We start from the raw sequence: 22,314 nt of genomic DNA on the forward strand, positions 1-22,314 counted from the left end.
CGTTAAAAACATCTTTAACGCGTTAAATGCAACTTTAACCCGTTAAATGCAACTTTAACGCGTTAAATGCAACTATAACGCGTTAAATGCATCTTTAACGCGTTAAATGCATCTTTAACACATTAAATGCAACTTTAACTCGTTAAAAGCTACTTTAGACGGTGTAAACATAACATATCTTTACTATATCTATCAACCATACCTCAGTTAAACATTACAATCGGATATTGTTACACCGCTGTCAGTCAGATAACCGAGGCATTTTTTGTTTTTCATTGGAGCGTCATTAATGAGTCTTTTGTAGACGAAACGCTCGTCTGGCGCAAATACAAAATTTCATTCCTGGTATCTATTATGAATTTATCAGCTTGCAATCGTGTGTGAATTGAGAACATGTTCAAAACAAGAGGCTCTTAATAGCATGCACCGAGCATCTAGTAAACCATGCCCTATATTAATAAAATGAATCTGTTAAACGTTATTAGTGCCCTACCTGTAAAACTGAAATAATCTGTCTCTCTGTCCGTCCGTTTCTCTGCCCGTTATCAGTCCTGAATTTTGTCCAAGGTTATGATTGTCTTTCTGATATTGTTTGACTGTAACCCCATTGTTTTGTTTTGTATTTACATTGAGTCATAGATCAAACTTATTCGTGAAGTGATATGTCATTTGATTGAGTTAAGCCATTTTAGTTGATATTTTAAAGTGTGTCTTTCTACGTTGTGATATAACACTATTGTTTCAAGTTGGATTAAAGTTGGTGCCTATCAAAACGTTTAAACCCGCTGCATTTGTTTGCACCTGTCCTGCGTCAGGTACCTTGTGCCGTGGTTGTCGTTTGTTGGTGTGCTTCATAAGTGTTTCTCATTTTTTTTATATAGATTAGACGTTGGCTTTTCTGTTTGAATGGTTTTACACTAATCTTTTTTTTTAACCCTTTATACCTTGCTGATCAGTGTGAGCCAAGGTTACACGTCAGAGGTGTAGCTACCCGGAGGCACGACAGCACGTGCATCCACGTCGTTTTCACAAACAAAAAAACAAAAAAACAAAAACAAACCAGGTGCTCCGCAGGGCGCAGCTTTATAAATACGACCGCAGAGGTCGAACCCTGAACAGTTGGGGCAAGTATGGACAAAACATTCAAGCGTGATACAGCTCTGAATTTGGATTGTGATCAAATTTTTGACATTACATGGGTTTTTTTTTACACAAAACAAATGTCAAGATTTTACAAATCAATTAAATATTTCTTCAAACTTTTTAAATCTAAAATTAAATAGTTGACACAGCATAGGTTTCTGACACAGAATGAATGTGGTCTAATGAACTTAAAAGGGTTTTTTTGCCTTTGAGCAATTCACTATGCTGTTGAATATTAATCCTCTCAAAAAAATGTTTGAAGAAATTTTCTTTTTATTTATGAAATCTGAAATGAGAAAAATTTAACCCCCCCCCCTTTTTTTCACATCCCCGTTTCCCTTTTTCAAAAACTGATATCAATTCAAATTTCTAATGGAGTTTGCAACAATAACTACTCTTTTAAATACATCATAAAATATTAAAATGTAAAATAAAGTGCTTGTTATTACTGAATGGTAAAGATTGGGTGGTAGTAAAAGTGAATATACATTGTTTATTGTATAAAACAATAAAAAAAAAACTTCATCAGCAACATTTTATATTGGCAAATTGAAGTTATTTACATGAAGTTATTGGCAAATAAAAATAGAAAATGACATCATAGTCATGTCTGGCAAATGTCCAACATACATTATCTAAAAACATTTTAGATAAGATAAGGAAAAAAAGCTTCATCAGCAACATTTTATATTGGCAAATTTCCAATGAAGTTATTTACATAAAGTTATTGGCAAATAAAAATAGAAAATGACATCATAGTCATGTCTGGCAAATTTCCAACATATATTATCAACTACTATTCTATACAAAGAAAGATAACTCCAATTGAAAATTAATTGCTATTGCACAATATTGTGCAATTAGATATTTCTTGCTATTGTGCAATACTGTGCAAATTGAAAATTTCTTGCTATCGCACAATACTTGATATGGAATCCTGATTTGGACCAACTTGAAAACTGGGCCCATAATCAAAAATCAAAGTACATATTTAGATAAAGCATATCAAATAAGCCCAAGAATTTAATTTTTGTTAAAATCAAACATAGTTTAATTTTGGACCCTTTGGACCTTAATGTAGACCAATTTGAAAACTGGACCAAAAATTAAGAATCTACATACACAGTTAGATTTGGCATATCAAAGAACCCATTTATTCAACTTTTGATGAAATCAAACAAAGTTTAATTTTGGACCCCCATTTGGACCAACTTGAAAACTAGGCCAATAATTAAAAATCTAAGTACATTTTTAAATTCAGCATATCAAAGAACCCCAAGGATTCAATTTTTGTTAAAATCAAACTAAGTTTAATTTTGGACCCTTTGGACCTTAATGTAGACCAATTTGAAAACGGGACCAAAAATTAAGAATCTACATACATAGTTAGATTCGGCTTATCAAAGAACCCCAATTATTCAATTTTTGATGAAATCACACAAAGTTCAATTTTGGACCCTTTGGGCCCCTTATTCCTAAACTGTTAGGACCAAAACTCCCAAAATCAAACCCAACCTTCCTTTTGTGGTCATAAACCTTGTGTTAAAATTTCATTGATTTCTATTTACTTATACTAAAGTTATTGTGCGAAAACCAAGAATAATGCTTATTTGGGCCCTTTTTTGGCCCTTAATTCCTAAACTGTTGTAACCAAAACTCCCAAAATCAATCCCAACCTTCCTTTTGTGATCATAAACCTTGTGTCAAAATTTTATAGATTTCTTTTCACTTAAACTAAAGTTATAGTGCGAAAACCAAGAAAATGCTTATTTGGGCCCTTTTTGGCCCCTAATTCCTAAAATGTTGGGACCAAAACTCCCAAAATCAATCCTAACCTTTCTTTTGTGGTCATAAACCTTGTGTTAAATTTCAATGATTTCTATTCACTTTTACTAAAGTTAGAGTGCGAAAACAAAAAGTATTCGGACGACGACGACGACGACGACGCCAACGTGATAGCAATATACGACCAAAAAATTAAAATTTTTGCGGTCGTATAAAAATCAATCCCAACCTTCCTTTTGTGGTCATAAACCTTGAGTTAAAATTTCATTGATTTCTATTTACTTATACTAAAGTTATTGTGCGAAAACCAAGAATAATGCTTATTTGGGCCCTTTTTTGGCCCTTAATTCCTAAACTGTTAGAACCAAAACTCCCAAAATCAATACCAACCTTCCTTTTGTGGTCATAAACCTTGTGTCAAAATTTCATAGATTTCTATTCACTTAAACTAAAGTTATAGTGCGAAAACCAAGAAAATGCTTATTTGGGCCCTTTTTGGCCCCTAATTCCTAAAATGTTGGGACTCCAAAATCAATCCCAACCTTACTTTTGTGGTCATAAACCTTGTGTTAAAATTTCATTGATTTCTATTCACTTTTACTAAAGTTAGAGTGCGAAAACTAAAAGTATTCGGACGACGACGACGACGACGACGCCAACGTGATAGCAATATACGACCAAAAAATTAATTTTTTTGCGGTCGTATTTAAGGTGGCATGGTAGTATTTGCATTCCAGAATTTAGGTTGCTCTTTTGTGTACCCTACTTAGGTAAATATATCTAAACAGTGTGATTGGACAAAAAATACAGTATCAACTGAACATACTGTCCCAAACTGAGGGATGAATCAGGTGTAGAAAAATATGAAATAATTTTACATACAGATGAAAATGAATTTTTGAGAATTTTTTTAAATTTTGTATTCACTGCACCATAAATAACCTAAAAGTACTAGTGGCCTTAGGTTTTTAAAAATAGCAAAAAAAGTAAACGGTCATGATACATATTCAAATTCATTTCTGAATAGTAAAATGAAAGTACTTCAGTTAACTGTGAATGTAGAATTTTTTGCAGTGTTAGAAAGTGGTGAAAATTCTAAAAAGGCTATCATTATCCCTTATGGGCCAGGAAATACTACCGTGCCACCAAAAAGCAGAAGAGAGAGAGATGAGTTGGTCAATCGGAATCGGAGACTGTTGGTGTCTTTTCCGTATATCCCGGATATTAGTTTGACAACCTAGTTACAAGTGTTGATAAAGCTGTTCATTCAGAAACTTCGTAGCTCCGAAGTTGCGTGCACATTGATTCGGCATGCAAAAAAAGAAATGGCAAAATAAAAATTTATAAATTGAATGTTAAAGGAAACACCTATGTTGGCACTTTTTTTAATTGATGAAATATCATTAGACATGTTAGATAAGGACATTTGGTTTCAAAATAAAAAATTTTTTGAGATTATGACAAAATCGGAAGGTTACTTGTATCTTTTACAAGATTTTTACTTTTGAATTTGTAATACTCAGTCTATTCTAAGATAGTATGTAGTTTTGGAGCACATTTTACAGTGTACAGTTCATCAGCTTGGAATGAGATGTACCAATCGGCATTAGAATTATCAGAGCCCTTCGATATCGTTGAAAATATGCCGAGGCGATGTGGTTGACAGACTACCGGAGCCAATCACCCTGCAACCACGCCAAAACAGTATTGGAAAGTCTCATTATTTTTTTGCGTTCATAGACCATATGATAAGGCAACTGGAGAGTGGAGTCGCGTCAAGTTATCAGAAAATCGCTTCTTTGTGCTGTATCTCACGGCTTCATCGAGTTGTAGGAAATATCACAAACGAACAAATCTCAATATTGTCTGAAACATACGAAACTGACCTAGCATGTAATTTTGACGAATTCAATTGGGAGGTCGCTCGATGCCGAACACGTACGCTGGTTTATAACATCTCGCGAGTGCTACCATGCCATGATGGCCCTGAGATCAAATGTACAAATGTACGATCAACAATGAACAACGAAAGTTACATAGCATTACCATGATTACTGCATGTTCATCGGCATTTCAGTGTGAATGTTGACAAAGTAATAGAGAAGTTTGTTTCTGCCAAGACCCGAAGAGCAGATTTTGGACAATTTTGAGTAAAGAGTCAGTAAATTCTGTATCACAAATATTTGTTGTTTATGTATTACTATATTCAGAAGATTTATTAATAGTTTTACATTCATAAATTTTAATCTACATATAGGTCCTCTTTTAACCGTCCTATGACCGAAAACCGAAAAACAAAAATTCTGCATAATAGGGTCCCAAAATGTTTTCGCCTCGCTACGCTCGGCGGTAGTTGCTTCCACATCGTTTCTTTCTAGCTACGCCCCTGCATGTTAAAGGCTGTAATTGATTCCCGAGTGTGCTAAAATGTTATCGTCTTCATTGGTGACATCTTCATGTGTTTGTGGTGGTATGTTTTCATTTGCAGCACTTTGTTTTTGATAGTAAATTGCGAAAAGCGATGCATTCAGAGTCCATGTTGTTCAAGATACCTGTTACAAATAGGATATTAGAACTTGTATGGTTTTCAGTTAACAAACAGTGTTTGCTATTTTGAAATCTGGTTAGTTAAAGAGAATGGTTTAAGCCATGTAATATCTTCATTATTCTTCTCGTCTGTAATGTCCAGGACACCACGATACTCCAAAAAATGCGAACAGATCATAGTATTTTGTTAGTAACATTATTCTATAACTCCATCCTACAATGTTTTATCGCGTTAAACGATGTTTTATCGCGATAAACGATGTTTTATCGCGTTAAACGATGTTTTATCGCGTTAAATGATGTTTTAACACGTTAAAGTAATGTATCGTAGCAACGTAATTGTGTTGAATTTAACGCGCAAATGTGATTCATTATGACACATATGGCCAGTGCGACGGGTATTTTATCGCGATAAACCTCTTTTTTCACCTACGGGTTAAATCCCAAACTTGATAATTGTTAAGTTTAACGCGTTAAATATATTGATTTCTTTCCGCGGTAAAATCTTGTTTTAACGCGTTAAAACTGTATTTATCGCGTTAAAACTGTATTTATCGCGTTAAATGTGATTTTATCGCGTTAAATGTTAACGCGTTACTTTATCGGGTTTTTGACATGATCGGCCTTTCATATATATCAATGCATGTACTTTCATGACTTTATATCTTATTGAATAAATTAAATTTTTGACTTGTTAAGGGGAACTTTATTTTATATTTCTTGAGACATAATGAGTGAAAATTCTTCTTGTGACGTATAAACAGACGACAGAGTCATTGTAGAAACATCCGCATCAAAAATAGGTCTTTGGCAAACTGATGATTTGGCGAACCTCACATAAACATGAGTACTATTAAGACAATCTGTCTGGCACCATCTTAAAAGAAGCTTTGAAAGTTTTGAAGAATGAAAACTCATTATGAAATTTTCCAAATAAATTTTCACTCTTTTTTCTTCGATTTCAAGTTCAGGATCTTCGTCACAAGTGGAAAACAAATACACAATTTTGTCAAATAGAGATAATGCAGATGGGGTTAATGCTGAATAAAACATGAACACATCTTTTTCTTCAACGTTCTGAAATAAATTTCCATGAACTGTTTGTAAACCAGATCTAATTTGTGATAAACACCAATATGGTCTTTGAATCAGTGAAAATTTCGCTAATTTCATTAAACACTCGTTTAAGGTGCTTGGTTCAGGTTTTGTTGTGTTTCCATAGGAACGAAGAGTCCGACAAAGATTTACCTGTGTAGTTAGGTCGAATATTGCAACCCCAGATCGTATTTCTGCTTTCGCTGCAGCAACAACGTTTTTCTGGCCATCGGACAACACCTTTTGAAATGACTCTGCAAGCTGTTTATCTGAAACGGTGTCTGTTATAATGATGGAACAGCAAGCTTGCGAAAACCTGACAGGCCAATAATTTTGAAGAATTAACCCATGATACATCACCCGCCCTAGGATGAGAAAAATATCCTCAGGCATATCAGAAGAACATATTGGAATCCTTTCCTTATCTCCTTCGAAACATAAATCGAAGATTTCGTCCCAAAATCTTACTAAATATGGCTGAATCGGATTTTGCTGATGTCTTTCGTTTTCGTTCACCTGGTGATTGATACAGCAGACGACAACTTTATGTTCCAAGATATTCAAATATTGTCTGTACACTTGCAAAATGCTATGCACCAAATCATTATCGTCGATGTGGATATAAAATACATTGTCTTTTAACTGGTTTCTTAAGTATTCAGTTCTTTCAAAAATACCAAACAGATCTAAAAGAAAACGAAAGTCTCTTGACTAATGGCATACAATAAAGGAAAAAGTATCACAATAGTCTAATTTTATTGGTTTGCCATTACAATAAATTTCTACATTCTTGTAAAGTACAGCATGATGGAAGATTGGTCAAAATAAAGCCTTAAAGTACAAGAAAAATAGGATAATCTATGAACAATTCCAATAGTTGCGTATCTAAATTAAAACACTTAGCAAAATTGTATTTATATACAAACATAGGAAAAATATATATTTTGGGTTAATTCTGTATCTTAATAATTGGTGCACCTGAAATCCCCCCCCCCCCCCCCCAGTTTTTGATTGGATTAGTGTTGCGTATGCAGTCTTTACGTTGCTATGTTGTGTTTTGTGTACTGTTGTTTGTCTGTTTGTCTGTTTGTCTTTTTATATTTGAGCATTGTCGTTCATTTTCGATTATGAGTTTGAATCTGGAAACAGTATATACGTTTCATTGGTAGCGTTCGCCTCTCTTTTATAGTGTACGTCCGATAATTTGTCGCCGTATCATAAAAGCATGAACGGACACTTGGTGTTATTAATTCATTTGTATGAAATTATAATGTATAAAAGAATAGGCCAAGTAAGACCCCTTTTTGGCCCAAATATATATTTTTAAAATGTAAACTTTCAGCTATTTATTGGAAAGTAAAATACATAAATATGGATTGTTTTGACAACACAATGCACATCCGAGTACTAGTATCATTAAGTCATGCAATATTACTAAAATCTTCACAGGTGTAGCATTTGAGGTAATTTTTACACGGTTTCCATCACAAATGGAAGTGGCTGCATTTGTGTTCAGTCTTTATATTTAAATATATGTTGTATTTGATGATAATACATAACATATCTAAGGTTGAGAATAAACACGAATGCGCCCACTTTCTTTTTTTTTTTACCAAATTTAAAACATCTGAAAAGTGACTTTTTATTGTATAATTGATATATTTGTCAAATTCAAGCTTGAATTTGAGCGTCTCTTATGACTAAATCAGTTCAAATCTTTCACATGAACTAATTGAATCGACTAGAGAAAAGATACATATATATGTAAGTGTTTAAGAAGTGTTCAAAATCTTTCATCAGATAGAAATATGCGGTACAACAGTTAAAAGGTGGACGTCTAGTTTGCTACAAACTATCCATTATCAACGAAAAATTTATTAATACCTTTGAGACCTGCTGGCTGTGACGTATCAGCCTCTTTGTGAGTTGTGTCACGTGGTAACTCTTCCTGTATCACTTTACTCGAACTCACTGTGGTTTCCATTTCAGCATCACTGCTGTCAGTTTCTATCTTAATAACGAACTGTTCGGTTTCAGTGGCTTCGGAATTCTATTGAAGAAATAGAATATATTTTTGTATGAATGATATACGTGAGGTGTATGTAAATAAGACAACAATCCAAAAATTATTAATTATTATATAATTTCATGCACTAATCGAAACCAAATGTTGATAAAAAAAACAAGTCAGAGCAACTTTGAATTATTGCTCACTACTTTATATCCGCTACGTACAAGTTAAAATCGGGGCATTAATATACATAGTTGTATAAATAATTTGCAAAACAATGCTTGCACATTTTTCTTAGGCTTAAGCAAAAAAGGCAGCAACTTTAGCTGCTAGAGGTGATATGGGTTTTTTATCAGGTGATGCACTACTAAAAGTTGAAGTTTTTAAACTATGGAATCGTCTTAAATGTGGGGGCAGGGGAAAAAATTTGGTTGCTTATATAGGGAATCAATGAAGCGTGACTGGAGCGGGCGCCCTCTTAGGTCAGTCAGTAGGCCCCAACTTATGAAAATTTCTGGATCCGCCACTGGTTCGCACAGATTTACATGCTCACATAAATATTGTTACCAAGTTTCGACAAGATTTGATTTGTGACAAAACTTTATTCATAGCCTATACGTATTGGGTAGAAAAAATATTTGATAAGCGTTAGATTTCGTTATATAGCATACTATATAGTATGCCCACATGACGCTCTGATTAGTATTTCATGAAAAATTCATTATCCTATGGTATAAAAGTCCCTCTATTGCCTGTTCTGCACTTGTTGCTTTATGTCAATCTAATAAAAATATAGTTTTCTGATTGAGTCATTCTCATATAAATACGAGCAATCGAGGTAATATAGTATACACATACAATGTATACATGATATATCATATATACGAGTACGATCCCAATATTTGATATTGGTCGGAGATTTGATATAGGTCGGAGTTTTAATATGATTGAGTGTGTGTGTGTGTGCTCTTTGTTCCGTACAGTGCATGTCTTTTAATAGTGTGCCTTGATTTGAAATCTGAACGAAAATTTCAATGTTTCTAAAAAAGACAGAAGTCGTAGCGATAGTTTATTTTGCGAAGTTTACAATTACAGATACTTAATGACTTGAAGTAGTATCATATTTTTAAATAATCTTAACATTAACTATGATAAAATTAAAACAAACATATATCATTGTGTATATAAAGAGCTGCGAAATGAGCGTGACGAACGGACAGTTGGACGGACGTGCGAAAAACGATGTAACACTATTAGTCCAGAAAACGGTTGTATACACATAAAATTTTATCGATTACCGGGTAAGGTATGCTTATAAAATAAGTACCAGCGTCAGTACCCTTACAACTAATTATCCCTGTGTTTAATTACATTACAGAGTATATAGAAATTAGTACATTTGTTGTACAATTATCAGAGACAATTATTCTTGATCTAAAGCATATATGAAGCCCTCAATACCATATACACATGTTCAGATATATGGTGTGCTGGTTCATAGTTAAATGCCAACCAGTAGACAGCATTGGCTTAACATCGTATAAAGATGAGTTTTGTAAAATTAGCATAAATGAGATCATCGCATGGGGATATGTACCTTATTTTGGGATTCATGAGAGAGAATCGTATTTACGCTGGAAGTAATAGCGTCTGTTAGTTGCTGTTGTTGATCAGAATAGTTCAAAGAAGTCTCGTCTGATTGGTGTGTTTGGATTGGATTGAGAGCACCTTCTTTGTTTCTAGAACTAACCATCGCTGAATATTCAAACAAGTACTCTTCTGGTCCACTAGCATATCTGTATAAGGTTCCTGGTGGTCTATCGCTAGGATCATCCTGCAAAATATTTAACAAATACAGCCTGTTTTAAAACTCACTAGAAATTCACGGGAATTTAGAGCTTGGTTGAAAGTATGTATACTGTTGTAGGGAGAAATTTTGTAAAGGTTTTGTGTCTGGAGAATTTCAGTAAAAGAGTTCAGTCTGGAGAATTTCAGAAAAGGTATAAAATTTATAGGTACTTGGAAAAAGTTTCAGCCCTCTCCCTTGTTTCCAAAGTCCGTTATTTGTTTCTGTTAAATTCCATTATTTTCGCGTTTCTGTATACTATGAACATACGTAACCTATAAATAAAGTGTACTTGCTATTAACTATCAATTTCAAGTTTCTTCTCATAGGCGATCACTGCTATATTATAGAGAAAGTCTCTATCAACCCGATAATTATTGTGCTGTCCCCGACTGTACTCTTATGCAATTTATGTGCAAGTTTAAAAAAGTCCTGTTTGACTTAAACGCAAAATCGCGAGCATTTTAAGCTTGGTTGAAAAGTATGTTATCTCTTTAAGAAATAATTTTTTTAAAAGATTTTATGTCTGGAGAATTTAAGAAATGATATCAAAAGTCATATATATATATAGGTACATGGAGACAGGACAATATGTTTAAGCCCTCACTCTTTTTTTTTCAAAGTCCGTTATCATTTTGTTTTCTGTTATATTCCATTATTTTCGCGTTTCTGTATACTATGAACAGAGACATATAATACATTCTATGTGTCTGCTATGAACATACGTATCCATATTATAAATATTAAAGTGTATCTAATTTTCTATTAACTATTAATTCTAAGTTTCTTCTCCATGGCGATCACTGCATGATATGTCCTATATTATATAGAGTGTCTATATATATTATAGTAGTATACTTTAATAATAGTATACAGTACATGCAGATAAACGCAAAAATAATTGTCCTGTCCCCGTCCGAGTACTTATGAAAATTATGTGTAAGTTAAAACCAAGGATTTGTATATAAAACCGATGTATAATAGTAGTGGTTCTTACGATATAAAAATCACGATATGGACAACACTCTGATTGGCTTATTCATTTTTCATTTTTGTTATCTATCATACGATTGGTTCTCAATGTTAAAACCGGAAGTCATGTCTGACATAAAAGTCTGTCTGATGACGGAATGAATATCCGTACGCCTTTATTTTCATTTTTCTCCCAAAATAACCCCCAACTGAATAGTAATAAGAATGGATGACAAATGCGACTATGCATGGTACCTATAGGACACAGAGGCATGATGATCAATTGTATTGTGGGAGGAAGAGAAGCGACACACAAAATGAGGTCTTCTCGTTTAATAGTATAGATGCTGTTTTGTTTGTATGAGGGTATGGATTCGGGGTCTTAAATTGTAAATTCTGTTCATGTTTTCTTGCAGTTTTTATTCTATTTTCTTACACATGTTATATGTTGGGCCAAATGTTCTCTTTTCTTTCATGTTATAAGTAAAGCCCACTATTATCTTTTCTTTCTTTTCGGCTTAATATTAAATGTATCTATTCAATTTTTTTCAGTTCATTTTCTGTGCTAGCTATATATTCACCCATTTGGACTCTCTTGAACATGTTGAACATATTTTATCGATTCAGCTAAATACTGTGGTTGGTTTCTTTAACAGCAGTGACAACTAAACTTGATAATGTGTACATGAACAGGTAGCACATATGTTTTTAAATGATGACACTTTTTAACCAGATGCTCCGCAGGGCGCAGCTTTATACGACCGCAGAGGTTGAACCCTGAACGGTTGGGGCAAGTATGGACACAACATTCAAGCTGAATTCAGCTCTAAATTTGGATTGTGATTAAATAGTTGACACAGCATAGGTTTCTGACACAGAATGAATGTGGTCTAATGAACTTAAAATAATTTTTTTGCCTTTGAGCAATTCACTATGCTGTTGAATATTAATCCTCTCAAAAAAATGTTTATAGAAATTTTCTTTTTATTTATGAAATCTGAAATGAGAAAAATTTAACCCCCCACCCCCATTTGTTTTCACATCCCCCTTTCCCTTTTTCCAAAACTGATCTCAATTCAAATTTCTAATGGAGTTTGCAACAATAACTACTCATTTAAATATATCATAAAATATTAAAATGTAAAATATAAAGTGCTTGTTATCACTGAATGGTAAAGATTGTTTTAATTTATCAGTTGGTAGAAAAAGTGAATATACATTGTATATTGTATAAAACAATGATTTAAGTTGATTCAACTACTATTCTGGACAAAGAAAGATAACTCCAATTAAAATATTAATTATATATCTGTATTGTATAAAACAAAGATTTAAGTTGATTCAACTACTATTCTGGACAAAGAAAGATAACTCCAATTGAAATTGCAATTAGATATTTCTTGCAATTGCGCAATACTGAGTAATTGAAAATATTTGCTATTGCACAATACTGTGCAATTGAAGATTTCTTGCTATTGCGCAATACTGTGCAATTGAAAATTTCTTGCTATTGCACAATACTGTGCAATTTAAGATTTCTTGCTATTGGTGAATACTGTGCAATTGAAAATTTCTTGCTATTGCACAAAACTTAATATAATAATTTTGGATCCTGATTTGAACCAACTTGAAAACTGGGCCCATAATCAAAAATCTAAGTACATGTTTAGATTCAGCATATCAAAAAAGCCCAAGAATTCAATTTTTGTTAAAATCAAACTTAGTTTAATTATGGACCCTTTGGACTTTAATGTAGACCAATTTGATAACGGGACCAAAAATTAAGAATCTACGTACACAGTTAGATTTGGCATATCAAAGAACCCCAATTATTCAATTTTTGATGAAATCAAACAAAGTTTAATTTTGGACCCCGATTTGGACCAACTTGAAAACTGGGCCAATAATAAAAAATCTTAGTACATTTTTAGATTCAGCATATCAAAGAACCCCAAGGATTCAATTTTTGTTAAAATCAAACTAAGTTTAATTTTGGACCCTTTGGACCTTAATGTAGACCAATTTGAAAACGGGACCAAAAATTAAGAATCTACATACACAGTTAGATTCGGCATATCAAAGAACCCCAATTATTCAATTTTTGATGAAATCAAACAAAGTTCAATTTTGGACCCTTTGGGCCCCTTGTTCCTAAACAGTTGGGACCAAAACTCCCAAAATCAAACCCAACCTTCCCTTCATGGTCATAAACCTTGTGTTTAAATTTCAGAGATTTCTATTTACTTATACTAAAGTTATTGTGCAAAAACCAAGAATAATGCTTATTTGGGCCCTTTTTTGGCCCCTTATTCCTAAACTGTAGGAACCAAAACTCCCAAAATCAATCCCAACCTTCCTTTTGTGGTCATAAACCTTGTGTCAAAAGTTCATAGATTTCTATTCACTTAAACTAAAGTTATAGTGCGAAAACAAGAAAATGCTTATTTGGGCCCTTTTTGGCCCCTAATTCCTAAAATGTTGGGACCAAAACTCCCAAAATCAATCCCAACCTTCCTTTTGTGGTCATAAACCTTGTGTTAAAGTTTCATTGATTTCTATTCACTTTTACTAAATTTAGAGTGCGAAAACTAAAAGTATTCGGACGACGACGACGACGACGACGCAAGACGACGCAGGACGACGACGCCAACGTGATAGCAATATACGACGAAAAATTAAAATTTTTGCGGTCGTATAAAAATGCATAACTCATTTAAAGTTTTTTTCTGTATACATTGGCGAGTATTTCGCTTTAACAATCGAATGCTAAAAAATGAATGTGTTATACAAACTGTAAACATTTTCCTACAAGCCCTACAACCCTGTCCAGTAAATATTTTTGAAACAAAGGTCTTTATAAATTGAATATTTTTTTTTTATGAAGGACTGTTTCGGGGCTTGACATTAAACAGGTTTTCATTAATATTGTGGGCAACTTTTGAAACTTTGTTGTCTTTTTTTAGCATGCAATATTGTTTATGATAAAGATTTCATGAGATATCAGAATGACGTTTAAGTCAGGAATATGACAGTTGTTTTCCATTCGTTTGATGTGTTTTATCCTTTGATTTTGCCATTTGATTAGGGACTTTCTGTTTTGAATTTTCATCTGAGTTCAGTATTTTTGTGATTTTACTTTTTACTTACATAAGGAATTATAATCAAGCTGCCCTGGTATTTTGTGTCTTTGATAGCTCGTGGTGTATAGGTAGGTATCCGCAACAGACGTCTTTGTTTATCTATCTTGTAAATGTCGTAGTTTTTCTTGTCAAGCTTAGGGTAGGTATTCCGCAAAAAGGAGTCAAATCCTCTTTGTGTTAAATTTAGATTTAATTTTGTCCGTGATGGCAATCCTGAGTTGTAGTCATTTTGGGGGTATCCTTTCAAAAAAGAACAATAATGTATATATTCGTATAATCAATTTTCAAAAAAGTTCGTATCATATTGATATAAATGTTTTACCGAATCAATTTTATTATGTTCTCGTCGTGAAAAAGGATATACAAGTATAAGATCGTATAAAAATGAATTATAACAAATAAGATGACTAAAAGAGACACAAAATCGAAATGAAACACTGAGAAGCTATCGATTTGTCCGCTTTTAATCCGCATGCATGGCGGCAATACGATTAATACCGTTTTAAAGTATTTAAACTGAACGGACCAATTGATCACGTTATCGCCTAATGGTAGGAAATACGATAAGGATCAACTATTCAACTTCAAGGGGTATGGTTTTCTCTGTCCGTGTCAAAATTATTATGTTTAATGCAAAGCGCGAACATTTTTATTCAGTTTTCAACGCTATCATTCAACTTATTTTTCCAATATCTAAAGCTGGGGTCACACATTCACGATTTCTACTGCCGTCCTTGACAAGACCATTCCCGATTAAAATTGTCTAAAGTCTGATCAAGATCCTGTGAATCGTGGATGGAAATTCAAACTTAAATTAAAATTTGTAAAACAAATAATTTAATCACGACAACAATCAGATATTATTCAGGAAGCGTCGATATTCAACAGTTTCCAAGCGAATTTATCCCGATAATCCAGTTCTCAATCCGCTTCTTATCCAATTTGTATCTTTCGCCTGGTAAAATTCGACAGAGTCTATCACGACTGCGTCCCGATTCTACCGAATGTAATCCGACAGATATCAGACAGTGACCAGAAAGTGAACCGACGCTGACGGAAGTTATCCGTTCGAAAACTGTCTGTAAACTCGGGATGATCAGGTACTGTCGGAACGTAATCCTATTACGGTCCGCTCTATCGCAAATGAAAACGGCTTTGTCTGGTCTCAGCCGTATTGTATTCTGTAATTGTCGGGACTCTGGCGTGGGCATCATTGACGAATTTCGTATTAATAACGGGACTGTTCCGTAACGGTTTCGGCAAAAAAGGTTCGCAATCGACAAGATCTGGATGCAATCTGGACTCAATCGGCAGAAAAACAGCAATGAAACATTTCTCCAGATCATTCCCGTTCCACAGGAAACCGTCCAGAATACACAGAACATTGTTAGGCTTTTCATCCGTATAGAATCTGTCACGACATAGGCACGATTGTAATCCGACTAGACAAAATCGGCTGAGTTTCCCCGAATGTTACCGGACGCACCTAACTGTCGGGGTGCTTCGCCGAACTATTCGTACCCTTCCCGAACCCATTGGTGGATCCAGGGAGAGAGTTCCGGGGGTTGGAACCCCCGCTTTTTTTTTGGACGATCAATGCATATGAATGGGGACATATAGTTGGACACCCCCCCCCCCTTTTGTCCTGGGTTTGGAACCCCCCTTTTTTAATGGCTTGATCCGCCCCTTGAACCGTAGGAACCTGTTACGAACTTAAACGACTGCGTTTAGACAATGATAGTACATTCCAGATAATTGAAGATAGTATCCGACATTTCCACTTTTCATGTCGTTACACAATTAGAAATAGTACACTACACAAGCATGCAGCATGCACATTTTTAGATTTATAACTGACATTGTTTTGTATAGTAAGGAATTTATATTAATATTACTAAAAGTGAGTTTCAAATTTGCATTTAGATACATTACAAATGGTTAATTATAGATTAAAGAATTGTCTAATGTATGTATCATTTTATTACAGTATACAGTACAAATATAAGTAATGCACTGACAATCACTTATTTTGTAAATACATACACAGGCAAGTGTCGCAGGAAAAAAAACCCACATACCTTCTCTAACATAATATGTGTTGATAACCTCCCCTTCATGAGACAAAATTCCATGACAATCTGTCTATAAAATATTGTCTCAATACTCACAAAATATAACCCAAATATAACCTCCCTTTAACAGGACATAATGTCATAGTATTTATCTGTAAAATATTGTCTTAATTCACACAAAATATAACCTCCCTTTAACAAGACAAAATTCCATAGCATTCATCTGTGAAATATTGTCTTTATAAAGACAAAATTTCGCTATGAAAATTTGTCCTTCTCTGGACATTTTTCCATAGATGAGGACAGTATTTCATGATACATAGTTGTGGTACAATATTTCATAGGAAAATATTTTGCTTTACAATTGGGGCGGGGACATAAGTTGCGGAGGGGGCATAAAAACCTTCAACAGGATGAAATGTCACCGTACTCGAACGCAGCTTCGGAACTATTACAAACAATTCTCTTACCAAATCCTTGGTCTTGATGCTGCTTCACAACAGCTCTCTCAGTTTCATCAGAAGATGAAAATCTTGGTAGCTTAGAAGATTTATCTGGTAGACAGTATATGTATCTCTGGAAAGAAGCCTTTTCTTTTGGTCCTCGCTTGGATTTGGTCCCTTGCATAACCTTTAATGCTTGTAAAATCTTAGGATTTGTTGTATTTAGTCCCATTTTTGTCATAACATTCAGCGCGTTTGTGGGCGGCATATGTTTCCTGTTGGTTGTGGTTGTTTGTCTGGGAATTGGAATGGTAGGAAAGCTAGGTGCTGATGTTACTTCTGTTATCATGACGTCATTGTCGTCTTCGTCGACAGGTGTCGCTTCTTGAGGTTGGTTTCTTTGATCTGACATTGTTGGAGGTATCTGATACCATTAAATTCTGTTTAAAAATAAAAAAATAAAAAAAGTTATTCTAACATTAAGGGTATGAGTGCTAACATCAAAGTTACAATCATGTAAATATAAATAGATGTTTAGATACATCGCATTGGACACTACGTTCAGAAATAGCATTAAAACTTTGTTTAAATGCTGTTTACGACAGATAACAGTACTTTTCGAAACTGCTGTCCGCGGTATCGTCGATCTTTCAACACGGTTGTTACAAATGGGGCAGGATCTGCTTATTCTTTCGGAACGCTTTTATCCAGATTCTGATGGGGCTTGCAATTGTGTTCCTCGTACCTAAGGTTTTTTATAGCTATGTAGTGTTTTGTGAACTTGTCTTTATGTCGCCTCTCTGCGTTTTTATTATGAGTTTTGAATATAATGCCTTTAGTATCTTCTTTCTTATTTCAACGTATAGTCTGAAGTTGGAGGAGGGGGGGGGGGGGTGGTCAGGAGGATTTTTTTTATGGAATAATACGTAAAGGGGGTGGGGTTATGTTTTTTTCTTTTTTTTGTTAAATATTCTCAAATGATTCTGATCCCCGATTTGATGGAAAAATATAATATTGTGGTCTCATTTATATAGCGTTAAATTGTGAAGAAAAAAAATGGACTCCAACAAACAAACCATAATCCCTCATCCCCCCCCCCCCCACCCCCCCTGAAATGGTAGTTCCTTTACCGCAGCAGTTAAACTCCCTCCCTTTATTCCAGTAAACACTGATTGCAGAACCTATCGATAGAATTGATTGATTATTTCTTTTTGTTGTTTTTAATATGCATGAAATATTTGCTACTGGACGTAAGGCAAATAATCATTATTCAACCGGCATGTATAGTTGAAAATATTGTGAGAGATTTATCTCCCGGTAGACGTTAGCGTCATACACTCCTATTTCAATTGGACAATATGGCACTCATTTTACAGTAACTTAATATGATATCAAATACTAGTAAACACATGTTTCAAGTAAACATTCTGTTCTTTTACAGCTAATTTCCTAATGCTTGTAGAGTAAAACTTTGACAGGCTTGCTAGCTCTGTTTGTATAAATGTTTATTCAAGCTTTGTTATTAACATTGACATCTTCAAACAATATATATATAGGCATATCTCAACTTGTATATTATATATAAATTTGATTGGACGTTTTCCCAATCACAATTGTACAATATGCAAACAAAGCAACCAGGTAAACCAAAGTCTTGATTGACATGCATTAGGAAATTAGCTGTAAATCCAATATATATCGCATCTACATGTATCATGTCTATCATGCATATGATTATTGAGATATATAAGGCCGGTAGCACTACGAGTCAAACTCAAATATCAATAATGTTAAGAAAGGATGTACACAACATTTATAAGATTTCACTTGGGATTTGTCTAGTACTGTATAGACGTTACGCACGTTATTGCGTCAATACCGTGTAATCAACCAGTCCACCCTAATAAACAGCTTTTCTATGAAATCATAACAGTTAAGTTATATAAAATTTATACCCATAGACTAGACAGGTAAATACTATTCCTAAAAGAACCAACAAATTGTTCTATCATATTTTACAATAGTCTAAATTATAATAAGGACAACATATTGACAAAACGTCCAAAATATGCGTGTCAGACGTAACAGACTCTACGCATAATAACTTTAGCAGGGGCGTTTGTGTAACTTAAAACAGTGTTTTTCGCGAAAATTCGAATGAATGATATGCTTTATATATAAAGTATCACAATATAACTGAATATGCGTTCCTGTTACGACCAACGCTGTTTTTTTGGCAAAAACAAATAGTGTTCATTATGGTCAGATTAAGGAAAATGTTAAGTTATCAAAATTTAAAGGTTTTAAAATATAAGATTATATGAAATTTCGTTTGTATAAATTATGCTCACAAAAGTACATAGATAGACCATATCAAAATCGAATTTTTGCAGCACTCGATCGCACCACATATAAAAATGCAACGGCTTCTGGCAAATGTCTTGCAAGATGTCCAATGTCGGATTTCGCCGCTTTTTACAAATAAACTATCATTTGCGACGTTATTGACTGAAAATTCAGATTTGATGCATGCTAAATAGTGCTTTTCCGTGATTGTACTTTAACTCTACAAAACAGCTACATACTTTTTGATAATAAGCGAAGTCAAAACAACTTCGATTTCAAAGAAATGAAATGTCTTGCAAGTTTGTCCACTGGACGATTTTCATACGTTTTCAACGTTGTGGATTCGGGACATTATTTATGGTGGATCATCTGAATATATTTCCTCATATAGAATTTTCTTGATAGTCAGATACTATCAACAAGACCACAAAGTATAAACAAAATTTCGATGACTGGGGTTGTTTGTTTAGATGAGGTTCTTAAGTTGTGGAATAGTTGTGTATTTCGAGAGGATAAAAACCACTCTTTTTCAAATTTTCGAATTTGGGATGCTTAAATCTGCGATTTTTTTTTTTATTTCTCTGCAATAAAATTCATATGTTTAAAACTTGAATGTGAAAATAAAATTGGGCTTGCAGCCTCTCAATACCATACTAAGATTGTAAACATATAAGATGAATATAATGAACCTTTTTTTCTGACAATCGTTTCATTTCTTACTCTAATTGTTCCATTATTAAAGAAAGTAAAATGAATTTTATAAGCAAGCCCGTTTAACTTGTAATTCCCGACAACCTTTTTTTAAATTAAAGAAAAACATATATCTTCTTCCTTCTCGGATCTAAATGGGGAAACATTGCATTTTATTACGTTTTATGTCAATTGGTATCTGGAAGAGAGTTGTCTCATTGTCACTCATCATACCGTATATATCTTTGCATTTCATATAGACTTATAGATTACCGAAATACGATAAAAAAAAATATATTTTGTTTTTTGTTGCTTACGTTACTTTCAGTGGGAAATATTTCATGCATATTCAGTACAACCAAACATTAAGAAGTATCCACATTGATGTGCAAAACAAAAATTGCAAGCGAAATAAAAAAAAAATATCCCCAATAATCATTAATCGCCGTAAAACGTAAAACGTAAAACTTTAACGTTACTATTTGAGACGCAATATCGTCACACAAATCCTTGATTTCACGTATAAACATGATAAATATATTTAAATTTCTACACTTAGTTTTTTCAATTCACACATGCACTGTACTATGTTTCTTGTAGGTTCCTAAATTATTTAAACATGTTGAATAAATAATTATATTTTCTACATCAAATATTCTTCCATGCTAAGCCTTACCATTCTTATACTGTGAATTCGAATCTTTACATAACTTGATTATAAAACCTCATCTCGATGTTTACTTTTACCATAAAACTTTATACGAGCTAAACATTTATTTACGCAACGGCAAATCGTGTGGTATACAAAAAAAGACGGTTTCACTAAAGACAACATTTGTATCTTTAAATGTGTTATTAGCTAATAAATCTTAGATATGAAATATTGAAAGCTTTATACAATACAAATTTGTAGTTCGTACCTTATCATTCTAATTATGACGGAAAATAAGGTTAATTGAAATCAATTATAAATACATGTATAAGCAATCATCCAGCAATCAATCAATTTATATATAAATATACATAATAATAGTGTGTTATTTACATCATAAAGGAAAGAAATTGTTTTGCATATTATACATGTTATAGTCTTAACATACAGCCGGTTGGTAATTATCCACGGAATAATCCACGGAATAATAAAACAATATTTGACACAGCCAAGTGAGCTAAAATAAGAATAACATAAAATATCACAAATCGTGAATAATATTTATTGCACATGTTGCAGTTATCAAAGTAATCGATGCATGATAACAAAACATGATGTTTAAATAATTGTTATTATTTATACAACTCACACTGAAATGCATTCTCTAGTATGCATTATACACAAAGTTAAAACCGATTGTGTCCATTTAAATAGACATAAGTGTGGTTCAGATAAATATAATTTAGCAAGAAACTTACCAGCTTACCTTTTGTGACTGTACACAAAATATACACTTTGAATAAAATGGCGTCGTGTGTGTACCTCTTAAAATAGAATTTATTTGCATACCGAACTACTAGTGTAATTCTATTTATTCGAAATTTACACGATTGATATTATTCGTTAGATAATTACATTTTATCAGGTCGTCATAGCGACAGTGTATAACCCAGATTTATCAATTCGCTAGCAGACGATTGTTATTGAACGTGTAAACTGATATACGTCGATATTCAAATACTGATTGTTAAACTTAAATGTCTCATTGATATACACGCAACATATTATATCTTTTATTAATATATTTATCGAAATAAAAAAAATATTTTTATTTATTTTACAATATTTTTTTTAACATAAGCCATTGTAGTGTCTTAACCGACACCAACGCGGCAGACATGAACACATACTTGTCATGCTTTAATATTATTTTCAGCATAGATGTATGTTTTCAGTAATGATAAACGTTTCCTATGATGTTAATCGATAACGATATAAATTGGATATAACGTTAGGATACTGTGCTTTTTTTTTTAAAGCTTTGATAAGTTTGTATTGAGCCATATATGTAACTCGAGATATGTAACCATATCCGTTTTAAAAAATATTCTGATCCCAAATTTGATGAAAATAAAAATTATGGTCATGCATACAACAGAACAATTATTGAGAGTGATAGCGTAGAAATATTAGATAAATAAATGAGGGCCCTCATGGGGTTTTTGATTATGTGATTACTTGGCCGTTTTTTTAATGATTATTTGATTATTAAGCCAAATATTTCATGATTAT

The 22,314-nt window shown here is 33.3% G+C and overlaps 1 protein-coding gene across 2 annotated transcripts; it reads right to left on the reverse strand.

Moving 5' to 3' along the window:
- Positions 1-6,140: 6,140 nt before the first annotated feature.
- LOC143047367 (uncharacterized) lies at positions 6,141-21,637 on the reverse strand. 2 transcript variants are annotated; one of them, XM_076220404.1, is made up of 6 exons: positions 21,509-21,637; positions 17,082-17,494; positions 14,547-14,779; positions 10,179-10,415; positions 8,455-8,620; positions 6,141-7,256 (listed from the first exon to the last, which is right to left on the reverse strand). In XM_076220404.1, exons 2-6 carry the CDS (start codon positions 17,464-17,466, stop codon positions 6,187-6,189), a joined length of 2,091 nt encoding a protein of 696 aa, XP_076076519.1. In that variant the 5' UTR covers positions 17,467-17,494; positions 21,509-21,637; the 3' UTR covers positions 6,141-6,186. The 2 variants fall into 2 exon arrangements, with proteins under 2 accessions (XP_076076519.1, XP_076076520.1); XM_076220405.1 differs by having other exon boundaries at positions 21,501-21,637.
- Between the last annotated feature and the right edge of the window lie 677 nt (positions 21,638-22,314).

This window comes from Mytilus galloprovincialis, chromosome 10 (assembly GCF_965363235.1).
Source record: "Mytilus galloprovincialis chromosome 10, xbMytGall1.hap1.1, whole genome shotgun sequence".
NCBI lineage: Eukaryota > Metazoa > Mollusca > Bivalvia > Mytilida > Mytilidae > Mytilus > Mytilus galloprovincialis.